The sequence below is a fragment of the Athene cunicularia genome (assembly GCF_003259725.1).
Source record: "Athene cunicularia isolate RWA chromosome Z unlocalized genomic scaffold, athCun1 chrZ_part3, whole genome shotgun sequence".
NCBI classification, from domain to species: Eukaryota; Metazoa; Chordata; class Aves; order Strigiformes; family Strigidae; genus Athene; species Athene cunicularia.
In genome coordinates this window covers 12,778,728-12,801,148 of record NW_020799144.1, presented here as the reverse complement: position 1 = coordinate 12,801,148, position 22,421 = coordinate 12,778,728, and the positions used below count along the sequence as shown (strand labels likewise).

The 22,421-nt window shown below is 36.5% G+C and overlaps 1 protein-coding gene across 2 annotated transcripts in view; it reads right to left on the bottom strand.

Annotated features, from left to right (window-relative positions):
• RASA1 (RAS p21 protein activator 1) overlaps positions 1-22,421 on the bottom strand; it is a 63,564-nt gene that overhangs the window by 31,546 nt on the left and 9,597 nt on the right. For both annotated transcript variants that reach the window (XM_026866626.1, XM_026866627.1), the window contains exons 2-10: positions 21,995-22,144; positions 18,340-18,475; positions 17,463-17,533; positions 14,753-14,870; positions 13,688-13,719; positions 12,071-12,123; positions 11,213-11,363; positions 4,026-4,104; positions 1,015-1,135 (exon numbers count right to left, since the gene is read on the bottom strand). In XM_026866626.1, coding sequence (XP_026722427.1) covers positions 1,015-1,135; positions 4,026-4,104; positions 11,213-11,363; positions 12,071-12,123; positions 13,688-13,719; positions 14,753-14,870; positions 17,463-17,533; positions 18,340-18,475; positions 21,995-22,144 — 911 coding nt within the window. The remainder of the gene's footprint in view (positions 1-1,014; positions 1,136-4,025; positions 4,105-11,212; positions 11,364-12,070; positions 12,124-13,687; positions 13,720-14,752; positions 14,871-17,462; positions 17,534-18,339; positions 18,476-21,994; positions 22,145-22,421) is intronic.

Genomic DNA, 22,421 nt, shown 5'->3' with positions numbered 1-22,421 from the left:
TAATGGATTAGCTTCCTCAGAACTTCAGAGACTTGCTCAATGGCAATTCAAGGTTATATTGAGTCAAGCAGACATCATCCTTTTATATTATATTGACTGCGTCAGCGTTTGAACCTTAAGAAAAGTCACTATGTATCTGGTACAGCAGAAAAATACATTTTAACATTTAAAACAAACAACCTAACACAGAATAGCAAAATTAAAGGAGCTGTGCTCTCCAACCAATGTGCAGATTTATACCATTCTAGCTCTAACCTACTCTTGTCAGCTAGAATTTAATGAATTCCATATCAAATACAAACACTTTTTATGAGCATACACTTCCTTTAATGAGTCTGAATGGTAACTGACAAGGATGCCTAGTTTTTGCACTGCACTCTTGATTTTTTTCGGAACAACTGCCAATTAACATTTTCACACTACATGTAATTATATGTATCATGTTATTTTATTCATGTACTAAAGGAAATAAATTTTTGATACTCTTCACACACTTTCTAGAACCTTCTGCCCTAATTTTGTCCTTTCCAGTACCACTTTTACATCAAATTCACTAAGTATCCATGACACTTATGATAAATTCACTAAGTATCCATGATATGATATCTGTATCTCCAGCTTGCAGAAGAGAAGGCTGATGGGTGACCTCATCACAATCCACACCTTCCTCAAGGGAGGCAGCAGAGGAGCAGGTGCTGATCTCCTCTCTCTGGTGACCAGCGATAGGACATGAGGAAATGGAACGAAGCTGTGTCAGGAGAAGATCAGGTTGCACATCAGGAAAAGGTTCTTCATTGAGAGGGTGGTTGGTCACTGCAACAGGCTCCTCTGGGATGTGGCCACAGCACCAAGCCTGGCAGAGTTCTAGGAGCATCTAGACAACACTCCTAGCCATCTGGTTTAGTTTTAGGTAGACTTGATGATCCTTATGGGTCCCTTTCAACTTGAGATATTCTATGATCCATATCTGCATTTCTTTTAGAAAAAAATTTTATAGAAGTAAACATAACTCACTTTTTTTCAGAAGATAACCTTTCTTGACAATATTTTTATAAAAAGCGTCCTTTGTTTTCCGGCGAATTGTATTGTAGATTTCTTTTCCATCCACTGTATCATTAAGCACTTGTTCTTGGTGCTGGTAAATATGTAAGAAAAACATTTTAAGCTGAGAATTCACCATTAAAAAAGTGAAGCTGCAACCAGGATCATCTTAATGAATACTACCAATACTATTACTGTTCTCTCATGCATTTTAATAAAGTAATATAATTTTTCATACAATACCTTTGATAGAAATGTAACGTAACTATTTCCATATTTCCAGAATTACGACAGAAAAGTTTTCAATACAGACCAACAACATTGTATCTTTTCATATTAAATGAAAAGCAGCATCTTTCACTGATATTTGTTAAATTTATACAAGTCTTTACAGATTGATCTAGCTTCTCTCTTCTACCAAAGCTTTTGAGACTGAGTAATCATGAATAAACTCTGAAGCAGCAAGAATGGTGCAGATCACAATTAAAACCGACACACTCAAACTTGCACAGTTCCTCATTAACCTCACTAGAACTCACATGTCTTAACCAAGTAGAACAAGACAAGAAAAGAAAACAGAAACGGGAAACAGAAAAAGGATAAATTCACACAGAAAACTGTAGGACCTGGAAATGCAAGTAACAAAAGGAGAATGGCCAAAAGCCAAGCCAAGTTTGGCCTTACCCAAGTAAGCTGATCAGCAAAAGTTCTTTAGCCGAAGAAAACATGAAAAGCAGGATTGCCAAGCAACAAGAACAGCACTGAGATGACAAGCAACATATGAACTGGCTCATGCTAAATATTCTACCTTTCTTCCTGCCCATGTATCTACAAGAATTATGATTTTGAACAGAATGACAAAAGCAAGATGAAAACCACTTTGGTAATACTAACAGGAATTAGAGGACCTACAGTGGAAGCAACATCCAGATGTTTATGAGCTCAGGATAATCTCCATAACATAAACTAGGCAGGGAAGAGCACACAAAACAACATATCTAGTGGCATTTTAAAGTAAATTTCGTATTAGAAGCAGGAAGTCAATCTGACCCTAAATGGATGCAAAACTTTAGAATTTTTTTCCCCTCAAAACCACAGAGCATGGTAGTATACAGAAGGGAGGTAAGACAAAGCTGAACAGAAATTGCACCATTGACCACAACAAAATTTTTTTAGCAAAGTCACAAATATATCTGAATAGGTTAAAAGAATCTGAAGTAGTCTTGCATGGAAAATTGGTCAATGCAGAGAGGGTTATTAATGCAGGAATTTTAAGGGCATACGCAAAAAGCTAAAACTAAGAAAATTACTGCCATGATTCAAGAGTAATAATGGAGCATGAGGAAAGTAGTGAAGCCTTTCAAGGAGCAGGCTCAGGATTCGTATTTTCTTTTTGTCCCAATTACATTATCAAGCACCAGTTAAGAGCAGCAAACAACCAAGCAGTAATGACACAACACAGCAGTACAGGAAAGATAAGAATAACAAGGTGTAAGTCTGCTAGTACAGTACAAAAGTTACACTTGTTGATACTTACCCGTAGAAAACAGAAAATGAGAAACCTGAACAACTGAGTTGTTCACAGGAGTGAGCTGTGCTGTAACATGGCTGTGACAACACACTGGGTCTGGCAGGGATGGAGTTAACCTGTGTCACAGCAGCCCCTATGGTACTGTGTTTTGGTTTTGTGACTAAAAAAGTGTTGGTAACACACCAGTGATTTTAGCTTTTACTGATCGATGCATGCACAAGACCTCCGTTTCCCACCCTGCCCCTGTCCTCAGCCTTGGGTGGGCAAAATGCTGGGAGCAGAGAAGAGCTGGGACAGCTGACACCAGCTGATGGAAGGGATATTCCCCACCATATAACATCATGGTCAGCAACAAAATTGTGTGCTTGTGTGGGGGTTGTCTTCCTGGGTGACCTCTGCTCAAAGAATGGCTGGGCATCAGTCTGCTTGTGGGCAGTGACGAGTGATTGCCTTTGCAACACCATCCCTTCCTTTATTAAAGTGTATTTATCTCAACCCAGGAGGGTTTTATTTTGCCTTTGTCCAATTCTGCAGGAGAGGGGATTGAGCAAACAAAGGTGTGGGTCCTTATCTGCTTGCCAGTGTCAACTCACCACAGAAAATGGCACCTATTCTAGGATATTTCTGTAAAGTATTATCCAGAGAAAAAGGGAATTACTCATGATGTGGTACTCTAAACCATTCTGGTCCACCACATTCAAGAAAGGTGAGCTCACACCGAAACTGCTGGCAGCAGGGCAACCGTGAGAACATTACAAAGGTTCACAATCCGCTTTGGTATGCTTAGCTTAGGAGCTGAGCAAGAGAAAATACAAGAAATGTTCTTGCATTAATAGGAGAAATCTCACAAAGGGATATGAATTGACCATAACTCTATTTAAGGAGGAAATTAAAGGCAAATTTCTAACCATTGAAAGTTTGGAATCAGAGAGAAAACAAAATATACATGTATACCTTTTAACTAGCTATAAGCTTATGAAAACCTAGATGATGTGGTGTGTGTATTACTGGTGGTCTCCTAGGATGAACATCTGCTAGGGGGCAAGACCTGCAATCCCAGCCCTACAATCAACCCCAAAGCTTTTCTGTGCACACAGGTTTCCTCTGGCAGAAGAAAAGCCCCAGACACAGAAGACAGGAGGGCAGCCTGGTTCCTCCTAACATGGGACTAAGGCACGGCATGGTTGTGCCACAGGCCAGAACTAAGGGCACACAGCAGAGGATGAACACCTCAGGACAGACAGAGCTTACCACATTTTCTGTTGACTACAAGCCAACCTTTGGTAAGTGAATGTGTTTGAGGATAAAACAAAAGGAACACACAAGCTGAAAACATGAAAAATGGAGACGATGCTGTGTAACTACCATTGGTATCCCTAGTGTAATTCAGTTCATAAGCTGATTTATGATTAGGTCTGTGTCTTCAACAATATACTTTGAGATTAAATCTTACCTGCATTGGAACAGGATCTTTAAGGTAATATCCTTCAACAATCTGTTCTTTCCTATAGTGCTCAATGATGTCAGCAATACTGTTCCAATAAGAGAAAGAGCATTCAAGTGTTAGACATGTTAGATTTTCCTCTGAGAATTTGCTTTTCCACACAACCACAGAAAACTGTCTCACAAAGTTGTAACAAAATCGAGTGTTAAACATCATAATCTCTTTTGTAGCAACGAGAATTTACTAATACACTGAAGTCAAGAAAGTTCACAAAACTGAATTCAAAATGTATTCATTCTAAATCTACAAAATATTGTAATTAATTGCTTAAAATGTCAAATGATGACACTGCTTTCTCCACATTCAAGTAGCACATGTGCATTACCAGCTCTCCAATCAGGCTGAAAATTGTGATTTTGTTAGCAATAATATTAAAAGTCCTAGAGTAACCAGGGAAGGGGAATGGGAGATACCATAAGTGCAATTTCCTTCTAGGAGGACAGGAATAGGAAACAGAAAAAGGCTTGTATCAGAGCTTATACAGGTTATACTTGGATATCACCGAGCTATCCTGTTAAATACTCAATCTGCACTCCTCTACAGGTGAGCATTCATGCTATCACCAGATTCAAATTGCAGTTGTGTTTAGAAGGCTCAGGAGAGAAGTAGCAGCAGATAAAACTGAAATTCAAGGCATCTGAGTTGCTCTAACTTAATTTTGCAGTTACTGAAATTCACACTGTAACAAAGAACAGCAACATGAACATCAATAGAAATGAATCATTTGTATGCAAAACATCAACCTAAAAAAAGAGCTAAATAATTAAGTAGAAAAATACTGAGTGTGTCTTCTCACTTCATGCATACTTAGCTCCATGTGCAAAGATAATCAAGAAGGCACCCAGCAGTGAAATCTTTGACCTGTTACCATTGGATACAGTTGTGTCCAACACAGGAACATTATCTATTACTGTAAAAATAATCTCAGAAACTTTTAAATAAAGTTACAGCAAGACATCTCACTTTTCTCTCTCATTCTAAAGCTGTGAATGAGTGCATACTTGATACAATAATCTTCCCACACACGTTTTTGTTTTTCAGGTATGGAGAATGACATAAGCTTCTCTTTCTGTATTACTGAAAGCAAGTTATTTCAAGTTTTGCTAAGATGCAATCTGAATATGCCCTTTTCTGCATAAAAATTTAAGCTTTGCCACACTACAGGAAATAAGGACTCAGTCACACATGGTGAATAGCTACCGCCAACTTCTTGTAATAAGTAAAAGAGCATTACATAATTTTCCTCGCTCATCAAATCAAGAATACCTTGACTCTCAACTCCTTCCTTGGTTAAAGATGCCAGCAGGAGTTCCTCAATGTAAGGACCAGGTGCCTAATTTCTTCCAGTTTCATAAAACATGCTGAAGAATAAATTCTGTTGTATTTTAAAACTGCTTTGTAGTTAGAGTACCATATAGACTAGGACTTTATGCCTTGATGGAGAGACTGATGGCTTGACTTTGTAGTCCTCTCCTCCCACAAGCAAACTCAATTTAGATGGTCACACTTCTACATTGCCTTAGCATTACAACAGCTGAATTGACCAGTGCAGACACAAAAGATACCAAATATCTTTAGCTGAGTACACTACAGAACGCATAATTGCAAGTGACCGGAGTTATCTAAGGTGTGTAACATCAAGCATGAAATCAGACTGACCACAAAACTTAATTAGGAGACAGGAAAATGAATCATAGACTTCTTCAGTGTATGAGAGCAACAAAAATCCTACTTATACAAAATGCATCAAGGAGCATATAAATAAGCATGGATTTAAAACGAAAAAGTTAAACTTCGTTAGATATACAGAAATAAAGATGTCTCAATATTATGATACAGTTACTTTAGTAATTTTAAAATGGGTAAGGCTTGTTAGGTTCCCCAGGTCTCAGCTACCTGGATGATTTTAACAGTACATCATGAGCAGTATAATTTTTTTAATACTTAAAGAGTGAATCGAGATTTATTCCAACAGCTGACATTTCAAATTATGAAGAATCCAGAAAGCAGAACTAAGCAACACCATTCTATACACTGTTAAATTATAAAGGTGAAGAACTAACGTTAAACCCATATTGTCAGCCCATCATAATACAGATTAATCTACCAGCTGAAATAAAACTGTCTTCCAATTGTCTTCTCAATTTTCAAATTATGCTATTTCAAGATAACTTGAAAGATGTTTCTTATCTTCTCCTTTGGCACTGAATCACCAAAGAAGAACCCCTAATTTTACAGGGTTTTTTGAATGCTGTTTTGCAAGTTGAATTTTGGAAAGAAGGCAGATAGAAGAAAAGGACAGAAATGGCCTGGTATGCTATTCGTAGCACATGTTCTAAAAGCAGAATCGAAAATAAACACTACCTTACATAAAAACAATGTGAAACATATATGGAAGTTATTCACAGAACAGTTGAGCACTTCTGGAGACCACCTAGACGAAGTCCTCAGCTCAAAGCAGGGTCAATAGCAGCAGGTTGCTCTGGCTCTTGTTCAGTCACATCCTGTGTGTCTCTGAGGATGGAGACTCTGTACCTTTCTGGGTAACCTGTGTCATTGTTTGATCGCCCTCACAGTAAAAGCCATATGCCAGTAACTGCACATCTTCAGACTGTGATCTCATGACACAGTAACTAAAATCATGACTGCACAAGGTCTGCCTAGGATGGAGTTAATTTTCTTCACAACAGCCCATGCAGTGCTGTGTTTTAGACACATGACTGAAACGCTGTGTTGATCGCACGCTTTTGACTACTCCTGAGCTATACTTGCAGTGTTGGGGCTTTCCTTTCGTTCCCCATGCTGATCCCTTGCACCCATCCCATGGGTAGGATGAGGTGGTCAAGGAGCTCAGAGAGGACCCAGCAGGTTAGACAAAGGGATATTCCCTGCCATATAACATCATAATCAGCAATAAAAGCTCAAGAAAAGGAGGAGGAAGAGGGAAATGTTAAAGAGTCTGTGGAGGGGTGACACCAGCCAGCAGCTGCTTGCTCATCCCTTGTCCTCAGGACAGTGGAGAAAACAGGTAAAGCAAATTCAACAAAAGTAATCACTTGCCACCTCTCACAAGCAGACTGATGCACAGGCAGTCTGAGCAACACCCCCCTCGGATGACAAAACATCCCCTCCTGTTTCTATTCCTATGCATATCTCTTTGGCCAATTTGGTTCTCTGGAAAACAGAGGCAAGCATGGCTCACACAAGAGGCAAAACACTGGTGTGTTATCAACACTTTTAGCCACAAATCTGAATCACAGTACCACACTGGCTGCTGAGAAGAAGGTTAACGTCACTCCAGCCAGACTTGGTACAACCACAACAAAATGGCTTTACCAAATTTTCCATGGAAGTGTAGAAAGATGATTAATGGAGTAATTTGTTATCCATGGAACAAAAAGAAAGATCAAAGTAGTGTGTTACTGAAGTCCTTGGGAAAATACTCCTTTGTTACATAGTCTAAGTAATTCCCCCTGTATGATGCAGTATAGGTGCTATATATTCAGACCTTCACGTGGACAGCGCTAAAAGACTACAGGTAGGCTGTTCTGCAGAGATGATAGAAGAGAATGAAATAATGAAAGTACACCTCTGTATGACAGACTGCAAACACAGTCTGTTGGTCATACTCACCAACAGAAATTTTAAGCAATTTACATACAGAATGGTGGGAGCACACGCAAAAGGAACAGGTTGGTGGGAAAAGTAAGTCTTCCTACGCAACACAGAATATGAGATTCCTGAGATGTACCCAGGATCTCTTTCCCCATGATCACCCAGAATAACTTCCGGAATACAAGCAGACATACTGTTGCTTATGTAGGTTATCGTGATTCGAGTCCCATGTCTGGATATACAAAATATCCAAGAAATAAACTTTATTTCAAATTTGTGTTTCCTTACTACTCTTCAGCTTCTTTTGTATGGAAAATTGTGGTCTACAATTGATTTAGACTATAACTGTAATCAATACTCTGCAGACAAAGAACAGATTGCTTTCATCTTATCTTGTAACCCAATAACAATAATAAAAACTAAGAAAATATTAAAAATACTCTACTAGGAAGGACAATTTTGTAAAGATCTAGTCTAATACTAGTATCAGATTTCAAAGAATATACTTTGAGAGCATTTATGGAAACAGCTTAATACAAAAAAAAAAAAGCTTATAGTTAATGGAAACTGTCAAACAGATGCATTTAAACAACGCACTTCTATAGTTTTTCACCTTGAAGAAAAACACTATGTTTTTTTAGACAAGCCAAAAAGAACTCTGTACCAAGAAATGCTTATAGTTTCATTATCTTGTATAAAACCATGCTAAGTATATCTCTATTCTGCATTCAACACTGTTTGTTGCTTTTTAACCACTTCTGATTATTTCCACACAACAAAACCACTTTAGTCTTCACATAAAGATTTCTTTCTAACAATGTCCCCATTAAATGAACTAATGCAAGAATTTTAAAGCCCACAAAGTTATTCCCTCTTTCCTACTCCTTATTTATTAACTTCTGCAGTAGATCTCTGTCTTGGTGGATGGAGCATATCTTCCTCCTTAGTAGCTAGAACAGTGCTGTGTTTTGGGTTCGTTTGATAGGAATATTGATAGTACACTGATGGTTTTAGTTGTTTCTAAAAAAAACAGGGACTTTTCAACTCCCCATGTCCTGCTAGTGTGCAGGTGTACAAGAAGCTGGGAGGGACCAGAGCCAGAGCACTGGACCCAAACTTGCCAGTGGCATATTCCATATCATGTAACATCATGCTCAGTATAAAGATGAAGACTGGCTGGGAAGCTGTCTCTCTTCTAGGATCACAGTTTAAGGATTTTTCCCTCCTCTGGGATCACTAACCAGGAATGGGCTGGGCATTGGCTGGCAGGTGGTGAGCAATCGTGTGGTGCATCAGTTGTGTGTACATTTTATTAGTAGTATTATTATTATAATCATTATTATGCTAATTTTATTTCCGTTCAATGACTAAATTGTTTTTATTCTCAGCCTACAAGTCTCCTTACCTTTACCCCTCCAATTCTTTCCCCCATCCCCTGGGGCAGGGGGACAGTGAGTGAGCAGCTGCGTGGTATTTGACTGCCAGCTTTGTTTAAACCACCACAGTCTTACATCACAGAATTTGGGCAGGTAGCATCTTTATTTTGAGGCCTTATTATCTTGCACTGCATACTTCATTATGTGTTTGAACTTCTGGGAAGTTTACCAACCAAAGTCAGACTGAAAGTGAGCCTAGAAGTATAGTAGTAATTCTCCAAAACACGCAACAAAAATGAAGCCCTTTAAAGCTATGCAGATTCCCTTTCACACAGAGGAAGATCTCTGCAAACTAGGTACCAAAATATATTAAAAAAAAAACCTAAAATAATTTTGTTATAACTTAGTGCTACTTAACTTTACAATCTTTTCTGTTAACATTATAGAATCTTCTTCAGATAAATGTAATTTGTATACATGCCTCAAGTGAATCCAGCACTACATTCTAAAGTAATCTAAAGTAATCACTTAATGCAGTAACTTTCTGAAGCTATATGTGTTGGTTTACGCCCTGCTGGGACTGGAGACCACGTTGCCGTTGTCCCTCCCCCACCCTCGGACACAAGTAGGGCACAAACCCCGGGTTAAAATAAGAAGAAATTTAATACAACACTGTGATAAACAATCCGAAAAACAACAGTATTGATAATAACAACAACAAACAGTAGTAACAGTAAACAAGACAAAAGATATACAGAGAAATACCGCAAGGATACAGACAGCCAGGCGCGTGCTTTCTGCTACCAAAGCCACACAGAAAAGCTTCCTGCGCTGCAGGGCTGGACCTGACATCAGCATGGTATGAAGGACCTGGCTGGAGATCCCTTCCCCCTCTCTGCTGGGGAAATTTAACCCTATCCTAGCTGAACCAGGACAGTATACTATTTAAAGCTGCAAACCCATCTGAGACTAATAAAAGAGTTTCACTCATTTGATAACTAGTTTTACATCACCTAGTGTGGAGGCTCCTATCCTATCCTCCTTCTCATAAACCATGTTAACTAGAGAATGGGCAAAAGAGCATCTACCTTCATGACCAGCTGACACTGCAGCTAGCTTGGTTTTCAGTAAGGATGTCTGGAGACCAGACTGATTAGCGTAGAAGGTATTCAAGTGGCCTGGGCTGGGATATGCACAGATTCATAAGGGTACAACTGTTTAGCCTCACACCATTGTCCATTTGAAGTCATATGAAAAAGTCCACTGAAGTTCTTAGTTAGGAGACCTTGACATTTTCTCAGACAAACCAACTGCTGCATCTCTACCCACTCAGAAGCCAAGCTGGAAGTGAGAGAAATGCTCTATTGGCATGAAGAATGCTCTGGTTCTAGGTGAGTAACAGGAAAAGTGCCAATTTTGTAAGGCAGGCAATAGCCTCCATTAAAAAGAGGGAGGTGAGTTTGCACTACTGAGAAGTCTTGCATCTGTGACAACTCTAAAATCAAGATTATTAAGGATGGAGCTTTACTGATAGCTTCTCCCACAAAAGGGAAAACATGTCTCTTGGTATTTGTTATTCTTTCTGTACAAATTACTAATTTTTTTGCACCAGTGGCAAAACCAAGTCTTCTCACTCTAAATGAAGTGGTCTGTACTTCTGACCCAAGTATCATGCACATATTACAATGCAATTTAATTACTCTTTCCAACAATTAAGGTATTTTTTTCCCATTCTTGTAAATACCCATTCCTATTATTTGAAAACCCTATTGAATGTCTCTGCTAACATCTTTATTTTCCCTTTTCAAACATTCAAGAATACAGATAGTAGCTTCCAATGCAACACAACATTCTTTTTAATTACAGATCTACATATGACCCATACAATCCACCATTTATAGTGTGAAGAAACTGGTTTGCAGAAGAACAATACTTTGAAAGAAGCAAGCTAAGCTTAGGCATCTGCAAGCTTTAAGAACCTGCTCAGTTACAAGTAACTAAGCAAATCAGGGAAATTGGTTAGTATACTATTAAGAAAACTACAGTCTTTAATTATAGCAGTAAAAAATTACCAGGAGCAAGTTAAACAAATCCTTTACACAAGTATAACATACATACAATTCCTTCTACCATAAAAGAACTTACCTATTGTAGTATCTGCCTCCCATCATAAACTGATTGTTTGACGTTGGACATATTTTAAAACGCTGAATATTTTCACTGGTCCGAAAATAAAGTGAATAATCACCAGGTGTATTATCTGAAGGCCTCACAAGAAAACTGCACACCTGACCAACTGAAAAGATATTGTAGTAGTGTTACTTTTCTTAGTGTTATATACTGAGCCCTTATCAAATCTACTTCCACGTAAATTAGCAAGAATTGCACACTTGAAATAGAAAATCTACAAAGTAAGTTCCAATGGTGATCTCAAACTACATGAGTTAGTATTAAACTACCAAACCTAATGCATAATGGGTTAGCTGTAGCTGGCAACCCAGTCACATCTTTGCCACCTCCTTACAAGAGCATACAAAAAAGTTTGACAACGTTTTCAAAAACCACAATTTCTGTTCTAATAGTTAAAAGTATGGTGTTTAACAAAATGTGTCAGAAATCTTGATGTTTTCATTTAAAAAAATGTTATAGCCCTCTATGAAAGGGCTAAAAAAGCTCGCAGTACATTTTCGTTCAGGTATATAAAAGCATATTCTTCACAGTTATTTTGTTGAAGACATCAATAAGTGAAATCTTTTATGACACATTAATTAAAATAATTATTTCAATCGAAAGTTAAATTAACTGTACTCGAGAATATAATACTCATAGCCACAATAGTTTTCTTTCAATGTAGCATTCTACCAAAATAACAACCACAGGGGCTGGTCAGACTAACAGTCATCTATGTTCACACATAAAAGGAAGTTCTGCCACAGTTTAATATGAATAGGATCACTTTGTGCCATTTCACTACTACCGTATTTCGATCAGAAATACAAGTACCTGTCATCAGCAAATTGTAAGCCTCTTGTTTGGAGATCTTCCCATGGAACCATCTTAACAAAGATGAAGAGAAAAATTAGAAAGCAAGACTATCAGCTCTCTTTTTTGGCTGTGGTGTCATCCAAGGCTCTGGCACCTATGAATTGATCTTTATTTAAAAAGACCTAATACATATAGATGAGATAATCAATGTTTATGCTACTTAATGATTCTGTTCTACCAACAGCATGAAAAAAACAAACATTTACAGGTATATAAATTAATTTCAATAAAAACGCCCAACACTTGGAGTTGACCCTCAAATCCAACTGTGTTCAGAGATAAAAATGAATTATGTAAATGGTAGATAGTCCCAAACTCAAACAAGGAGGTTAAACACTGTACAGAAAAATTAAAACTGAACTTTGCCAGAAGCTGCAGAAATAAAACCTAGCTTCATTAGACTATTTAAGACAAACTGCTTTGCTCCCACACCTTGTAACTTCCCAGAGTCATGCGTCAGAGCAGTGTCCTAAAAAAGTTCCTCAGCCTCTGTCCAGCCCAGTACTTATGACTACACAGAACAGCCTGACATGCTACAACTTAATAGCTTATTCTGTCCTTTATAAGAAAGCTAAAAATGTGGCCTTTTTATGTATAAGAAAAGAACTCTAGTTCTAACTGTCTTTCTATACTACCTTCAGAAGATAACTTCTGGTTACTGGAGTGTTTGAAGGAATCACTGGTCCCTCGAGGAGTCCTCTGAGTGGCACCAATAACTGGACAGACAGTATCACAGCTCCAAGCATCTGCTACAAACTACTTTGCAAATAAACAAATATAAAAATCCTACACTTGAAGGCATCCCTACTGCTAAATTGACTAGCAGAACATTAACAGACAGTAAACAAACTACAAATACACTAGTGATTTTCTTTCTCCTATTAAGATAACAATAAATGCCTTCTTCAGCTGCCGGTCTCTTGGAGACTGCTGAGTGGGCAACAGAGAAAAAGCAACAGGTGCAAATACGGCAAGTAAATGGAGGGCAGACAAAATAATCAAGCCACTAGAAATATTTTTAACTTTCTTTTGCCACTCATCCTTACTACTGAAAATAATCTAACAACAGCTTAACATGTTGATTCTAAGTTGTACTCAATCTCTAATAAATTTTAATTATTTAAGCAAATGGAACAAATTTTAGTCCTCTGGCTTTCTCTTTAAAGCTTAAGTGTTATTACATGAAGCTAACAGAGACAAGCTGTAATTATAACATCATTTTTCTAATGGTACTTTGCTCTCTCTCCAGTATTTAGAGCTGTGCAGAGCTGAAAAAACATTAACTCTAAGGGAAACACTGTGTTCAAGAAATACTTCATTGTGCATATTTTGGCTAAAAGTGATCATAAATGGACTCATCCAAGATTTTAACACTGCAAAACCCATTAGCAATAGGCATACCTATTACAGGCCTCATGATAATTATCCATGCATCTTCAGCAGCTAGTATAGAAAAAAAACCTTGAGATGAAAAAATAAATCTCTTTGGTTCACTTTCCCGAAAGTTGAGAAATGTCATAGCTGAAGTTTAAAAACAGTTATGATTGCTTTTAATAACAAAACAGAAATCCTTACATTTTGCCTTCATGTGGATCTTCTTCTCTTCCCTAATGAGAAAATTAACATATTAAGTGCATGACAACAATACAGCTCAGTTAAAAAAAAAACTTCATAGGTTAAGACCTTCTGTAGAAAAAAAAACATTAAGAAGTCTGAGATACTTTTGAACTAAAGGGCTTACTGCAGTTCTATGAAAAGAAGTTTTCCTCTTCATTGACTAAGTGAAAATTCAGCCAAAATATGTTATCTCAGAGGATTGCTTCTGTCATGTTTCAAGTCCTTCTTTAGAAATGGTAGCTTTTTAAAAATCTCACTTTTCCTAACATTAACTTAAACAATGATATACCAGCCTGCAGTTCGATAGCCTAGTACTGCCACTTCAATTTAGGCATTCACATCCCAACACAGATCTGTGAGAAGAATCTGCAGGTAACACTGCTATCAGCAAAAGACATGTACTGTGCAGGAAAATATCTGATAATATTTGACTCCAAATCAATGCTGAGTTTGTTGAAAATAAATAAATAATGTCCACACACACCCCCACCACACACACCCCCTTTTTTTTTTTTCCCCTTCCGAAGTATATGAAAACTGAATTATCTGCAGGTCACCTGGTTAGCTTCCTGAGACCACAGAAGCCCTTCTAGATATAGTTAACTCATCAATACATCTTTAACCTACACTTCATCCTTAAAAGAAAGAGAAAGATCTACCACAATGCAAAATTACATTTTGTACAGTTTGTGAACGTTTCATGGCAAATATGAAAAAGAAAAGCAATTAAATGAGTAGCAGATCCTTCACCAAAACAGTCAAGTTTAGGAAACAGACCAGTAAATTTACAGTACCATTCATTTGTACTTCTCTTCAGACAATACATGAATAAGCACTTTTCTGAAACTGCATCAGGGTTAAAGGTTTGTTACATTATTTTAAAACAAGTTGATCCAATTACTAGGTTTAGAAAAGTACGTGACCAGAAAACAGGTAACAAAATGTCTATAGTTTTGATTTATTTCAGTATGATTTTACAAAAGAAAATCTCATCCAAGAAGTCTGAATACAAAAATTACTTACCACTTCTTCCACCAGATCGTCTACAATAAGACCTTGTTCATCTGTCCGTAGGTTTGTAACCCACATCCAGCCATCTTCCAATTCATTATGGACAATAAACATGTCTCCTTTAAGGAAACTGAAGAGAGTTACAGCAAGATTTAAATCAGATACACAATCATAATATGAAGTTCAATGAACACAATGAATTCTTGAGTATAATTTCCACAAAATATTTGTGAAAAATGCATCAATTAGTCCCCCAAACACATCATGTCTGTTTTTCCTGACAGTGAAGTGACAACTATACATGAGTATTTATACTTTTGATTTACATTTAATATCTTAATACATACTTCTGTCAACTTCAAAGGGTGCTGAGGATGTATAAACCAAAAATAACATGACAATATTAAAATATAGTAATATTGTTCTTCTATCAAGAGAGATCAAATACTAAACACAAGTAAAATAACCAGAGATACCCTTAATAATCTATAAGAAAATAATACTCCTTTCATCAAAAACAAATCTTTCTAATAAAAGCCTATGGAATATCTACTCTTTATGTTCTCACATATAAAGCCAAGTGCTACAAAGAGAGTACAGAACCAGAGAAGCCATGCAATTAGCTACAAGAAAAGCATAAGTAAGAAGCATTAACATGTCTAAAGGGAGTTCCATTTCTGGAAGGTTAGTGTAAGTTACTCCTTGTGTTATGCCACACAGGTCATATGAAAAATCTCTCACTGTAGAACAGCAAGACTTCTCAGTCAAGTCTAATGATGTATCAGGCTACAGGAAATAGCAATAAAGTACTGAAGCTCATTAACTATTATTTAAGGCCAAAATTACATAGCAAATTTCTATAGTGTTTCTCTCATTGGAAATAGGCTAACAGAAAAGGAATTAACTTGAGCACAAAGCAAACACAAAGAATTAGAGAACAAAAAGCAACAAATCACTATTGAAAACAGAATAAATTCGCCTGCTAATGAACATAAATCCTAACAATGGGTGACAGACAGAAAAAGCGCCCTCCATCAGCTCTATGACAAAGAACTATACATTAAGTTACTGCACAGAACACAGGCTAAAATTAACCCTGTAATACTTCAAGCTTTTTAAATATTAACTACGATGTTAAAATTTTAAGCTGGTTCTCTGACATGCATGAAGCCTTCAACTGTATTAATTTGACCTAGAACAAACTCAGAACTTTGGTCCCAGCTCTGCCATGAACTATTTTAGCTATGTGGATCTCAAAACCCAAGCGCACAACTCTGCATTTTAGCTGTATCCTAAAAGAGGGTGAAAAGCTATAATTTTCTACAATCTTTCTTATGATAGCAAAGTAATAAAATGCTTTTTCCTCTTAAGTTGGTAGGTGCAAAAGGCACTTAATGGACTCAATCTATCTTTTTATTCTTAGACATAATAGGAAGCCTCACTTGAAATATGCAGTTAGAGTTCCTTCCCTGCCTTACCTGCTTGGAAAAAAATATAACCTCAAAGACAAGTATCCTCACAGAATCTTTAAAGAGGTCAGATAGGACTGGATTGTGAGCCTTCGGATAAATTTCCATCCCAATGAGGATATAAATCTCTCATATGCCTTTCTCTATATCTTAGGCTACTACTCCCCAAAACAAGGCAATTTCCAATTCAATGGGTGTGTTAAATCAACTTATGAAAACCCATACTGTCTCACTAGAGATTAGAAATCACTACAAATCTCTTTAAAACTGCGTACTCTTCCATCTGAAAAAAAATAATTCTGACATGTCAAGAGAGCACTATCAATTCCAAGTAACCAGCACATGCTTTTCTACTGGATATGGGACTGTTGGCTTTGCTTCCTTTCCACACAGCATCTCATGAAAATGCAAGAAGGGTGGGGAGTACAGACAATCCCCAAGAAATACTGAAATACCAGTGGTAGAAAGGAAGTGAGTAACAGTTAACAGAGACGTATGAGAATATGAGAGATAGGCCTGTAATTCAGTAATTTATGATCTAAAAATTGTGGAAGATTACACATTTAACAGTATCGTTTGTTCAATACAGACTCTTTACAAAAGGAGGAAGGGAAGGAAGAATCATTCTTGATAAGGAGGGAGGGAAGGGAGAATCATTCTTGATCCATTTTATGAATAGAAAAGTAAAGAGAACTTATAAAAAATAGTCACCAAGTTTCCAAGCACAGGTAAGAAAATGAATATCAGAACATTAAAGGCAAAGCTTCTTCAACATTCTCCTTTTTTCTTATTTCAAAGAAAGCATTATGTACTCTGTTCTTCCATTTATGAGCAATCAATTCACTCTCTTTCTAGCAGTCAGAATTGTTCTGGTTTGTATCTGCTATTAGTTCTGTGGCAGTTCAGGAAAAAAAGCCTAACTCATTCATTTCACACACTTGCAGGGGGCATTTCTGCACAGAATTCTTTCATACACAAATTTACCCTCCTGAAGAAAAATGCAGGGCTCCACAAAACTTACTTCGAAACTGTAAGATTACTAATTTTACTTCTATAAACCTAATGTAAATTCCCTTACTATGTACTGAGAATAAGGAGCCTTATTCCTATTTCCAACAAAGAAAACCAGAGAGGCATCATCCTTTAACCTAACTGTGCAACTGGACAGTATCTGCATATGAACACATACTTAAATCATTAGCATTTATAAATACTCTTGAGAATTCACAACTGGTACTATTATTAAAACATACCTTATTTCATCAGTTTCTGGCACTTTGGTGTAAGGCAGAATTGCTCGAACTCTCCTTCTGTCCTCTACAGGCTACAATTTAAGAGAAGATAGCAAAAATAGTACTTTTGGCTCTTTCTTGTGTGGAATCCTTCTCCCCAGTGCCACGCTATCCTGAGGCAGAGGGACTGGTAACAGTCACTTATGTCCCCCTCAACAGTTTCAAGTTTTCAAAGCTCAAAACCACTGAGAGCTAGAGAAGTGTAATCCATAGTTAGCTACAAGAGCTCTCATTCTGTTTTGTCTTCTAGCATGACAGATAATGTGTGTTTATTATCTTCAAAATACATTACCAGTAAAGGTAATTCCCACAAAAGTATACTTTAAAATTTTCTTCCACTTAGAGTGGATATTTTCACAAGTTTAACGTTCAGTACTGTTTTGTTTCATTTTAGTTACTTATATTAAGGATGGGCATAGGAAAGAAACCCCATTTTCAGAAACCTTGGTTATTTCCAGTATGTATATTTTGAAACTGCTGTTAGATACACTAAATAGCACAAAACAGCAGAGGTTATATTACAACAGTGCTCTTTACTAGACAAGAATTACACACTTCCTTGTTTATCTCTGCCTACTTACAATGCTATAACTATAGCTGAACACAACTGCAAGACCTGACCTCTAGCTTTCTCATTATACACTTTCATTAAGTACCTTTTTTTAAAATCATTACTTTGTATTAAGAAATCATTTTTATATTCCCTATACTTCAATATATGCTCAGCCTGTGTAGAACTACAGGAAACTTTCTACAATGGTTTTTGCAAAGAAAACCATGAATGGCAATTAAGTTACTAACATTTAAGTAAATGACACTTAAAAATTTCACTACTTGCCTCTGGAGGTGCTACTGGAAATAAGAGCTTTTCCCCTTTCAGCAAACAGGACACATGACTGTAATAACCAATTAGGTCTGAGAGCGAAGCAAAACGACGTCCACCAATGTAATAGTCTCCACACATGGCAATAATCCTGTTAATAAAAAGAAGACTGACTTAGGAAAATTTTTTGCTACCTTTTTAAAGGAAAAGGAAATTAGTATAATGTTCAGTTCTTAAAGTAGTGTCTACATTTAGCAAAATGCAGTATTATAAGCTCTCTACAAAAAATTTAAGTAAATCTTAGCTAATTAATATTTCATCAAAAATTGCAGATATATATATCACATGACACACCAGTATTTTAAGACTCTAAAGGAAGTGATAATTCACAAAAAAAGCCCGTGCATTTCTCAGAACTAAGTGAAATTGAACAGAAAAATCTTATTTTGAGTGTCCTGGAAAACCGAAATAATGCACTGGTAGACAGAGCAGCATTATTATTTGTATCATGCAGAACATACACGTTCTGTGACAGGCTTATATAAATTTAACAATGCATCAGAATATTGTAACAACAAATAACTGCACTTGATTATACTATGAGAAAACAAAGACCTTCCAAAATTAATCACTTCCTTACAGTGAGTTTAGCATCCATATTAAAAGATAAGAAATTACGCTGAAATAATCAAAGTACTTCCTTAAATTCAATTTAAAAATTTGCTAACTAATGGTAAAAAAGCTTACAAAACCATTACACAATAAAGAATTTTTATAAAACTGTTCACTTTACAAAACTATTCATTTTCAAGGGTTGTGTTTTTCTGAAAGGACATGGATTCACCGATGCACTGTCATAACAAAAATGCCCGGTACCATGTCTGCTCACATTGCTAGTCAACACAAATTCTAAAAGCAGTGTTTAGGTAAAAGAGTTAACAGTATTCAAAATATTCCTGTTACACTTAAGAGTCATTTGCAAAAGTTAAGCAGTACTTAATCTGAAACAACTCTAGTATTTTGAGTAGACAATCCAAAGAAATGATCAGATTATTTAAACTGATGGCATCTAGCAGATCTGAATTTTTCCATCAACACAGGTCAGACAGAAGTCCTGAGTAGCAGCTCGCCTGCATTCTTACAAAAATGTAAGAAATTGTTAACAAGCTAAGAAAATTTTGCTGTTAAAAAAAAATAAATCTAAAATCTTATGTTAATTCCGTCTTCAGTTTCCAGAAGAGAGACAAATTATATTAAGGATATTTTAAAATAAATTACAGTACCGAAAATAAATATATTTTGATCTTCTTAGTGTTCTACTTAGTGTCTGACCTCTTCACAAAGCTTGTGAACAACTCAAGAACAAAAGGGGAAGGGGAAAAACAACCCCAAACGTTAAATTGCCAGGAAACTTATCCATCCCAAGTACACTATATTTTGGTTTCGTCCATTTTTACTCTTTTTCCTTAGCAAGTCAGTATTCTGATACATTTCTGCACAACAATATTGTCTCTCAGTCAGTTCCTCGAACTAAATTATTTTTCCCAAACAGTGATGTAACATGTATAAAAAGATGGATCTTCAGAGATGAAATCTAAAGTTTTTAAGCATGTAGCACTGTAAGGGGAGTCAGAAAACAATATAACTTAAAGGACATAGGCTAGATCTTTTGGCATATTTCCTGTAAGATTCCTTGGTAAATTACTCAATAGAGATTAGGCTCTAAATGAAATTTAGTGTTTCAGACTATGTCATCAAGCTTAAATCAAACCTTTATTCGGAACTGAGCTAGAAAATACAGAAAGACATCTGTAATCACAGAAAATGCTGAAGGATGAGATTAAAAGATAAACATTTTCCTTCAAAATATTTTGTATCACTGACTTGCCAAAACCAGATAACACTTCAGTCAAAAAACATTTAGTTCTGCCAGATTAATATGCTACAAATGAATCCTATGTTGCATGAACATGTATGTCCATATGCAACTTTCGAGTAGCACCAGAAGAATTAAGAGTTGAAGAAATTTTCATCTAAAACTTTGGGATTTCAGTTGCTCAGAAATCTAAGTTTAATGTGAAAAATAACACTGTCAGAAAACAAAATATTAGGGACATTTTTTAGCAAGGTAGGTAAGTTTCACCCATTCCTGGTAGGCTGCAAGTAGCAAAGATCAAGCTTTGGTAGACACAGCACTGCTACTCTGTATGACATAGGAGATCCATTCCTGTGTTTTCTTAACATTACATTAAGGTTGCCATTATTGAGGTAGACAAAGTTCTTAGGTGTAACACCTGCCTACCCAATAACAAACAAAAATAGATGCTTGGAAGCCAAAGAATGAAACTGAAAACATGTCCAAATTCTGAAGAACAGTATTAACCAACAAATTAATTCCCTTTGGATATTTATCTCTGTGTTTTATGGATCTCAGACCAAAAGATTCTTTAAGGCTTGAAAATATTTTAAGGACCCTTTCCTTAGGAAATCAGAAATCCTTAGACCATTTTCCACCTGAGATACCAGGAACACTTTTATGGTGGTCATGAACCAATAGTCAATTGCCTGATGCTAGCTTCAAAATGAGAAGGTATTAAAAATAATCCAAAACAGCACTATAAAGCAAGTACTGGCACAGTTTATTTTTCTGCTACTGCTACACAGTAACCAGTTTCCAAAGGAGTATCAGTATAGCTGAGAGGCTGAAATTGGTAACTCAGAAGGCAAGATGCTAACATGAGATACAACTTGTGTGCTCTACTGTCTGCACTTCAGGGAGTTATGCCTTCATGCCAATGGTAGGTCAGGACCTCTGAACTACACTTCATCACACAGCAGATGCAACCAAAAACTCCCTACATTTTCAAGTCATGCGCATAGTGGCTCATATGTTGGTATTCTGGATAACTCCTGTTTTCAGAAGTAGAATTTGTTTTGAATATGTTTGCTGCTATCAAGACAACTGACAAAGATTTCTTTTACTCTCGATGAAACATCCGCTTTCCTATTTTGTGAAGATAAACATTACACTGCAGCACACCACTTGCTGACTAACCTTCAAGCTCTTCTCAGAATACATGTCATTTACACTGAAGAATAAATGAACTTACTAATGTACACAGGTTGGTTGTAATGGTAAAATATTCCTAGTTACAACTTTAGATGAAGAGCTACTTCTATCTGGAACAATTCTAACACACACTGAAAGTAAAGTAAACCTTCATATTATTAAACACAATTGCTTTGTTCCTTCTTGGGTTTTTTGGTTTTGAGGGTTTCTTCCCTCAAAATTAAGGAAGCAATCAGATGTGCTAGCACTTTTAAGTATGTCCTGTGAGCTACAATGGCTACTACAGAACAGACTCAAAATAAAGTCCTTGACTAACTAATGAAACACGCATGTTGCTTTAAGTTTATTCACAACTGCTTTAGACAGGCTTCTCTATCCAGATGTTGTTGGTTTCCTCACATTTTTGTTCTTTAGCCTATAAAGTAATTTTTAAGCAGCATATTTTAAAACAATTAAACACAAGTAAAAAGCTGTACCATGCAAAAAGAGTCAAAAATACTCAATTATAATACAGTGATTGTTTTCTGTTTGGACTCTAGTGTGTCTTCAAACAAAAAATAAACAGATTACAGTATTTAAAATAGAACATTTAATTCTCACCTAAAATGATTGACATTTGTTTTACTAAGGAATGAAAGCACAAATGAACCTGGTCTCCGATCACTCTCTCGAATAAGATAACTTCCAGGTTTGCCTGCTTGTCGAAGACGTTCTTCTGCAATTGTTCTGTCAAGTTTTCCATGATACCACCTGAAAAAAGAGTAATAATGGGTGTCCTTAGAATTTAAGGCTTTTGTTTATTCTCACAGAATAGACCTATAAAAATAACAAAAGCATTCAGTCAAAGCTGGTAACTCCAAACTTTTGTTTCGAAGTTATCAAATCTTTACATATGTTCAACATCTCAGTTTACTTATTTCCAATAAACAAGTGTTTTAAGACAGCATAGTTTTTCAGATAAGCTGTTTCTCCCAACAAACCATCCCAAAGGATGGAAGCTCCATATGTATCATCAGCTTTTCTCCCC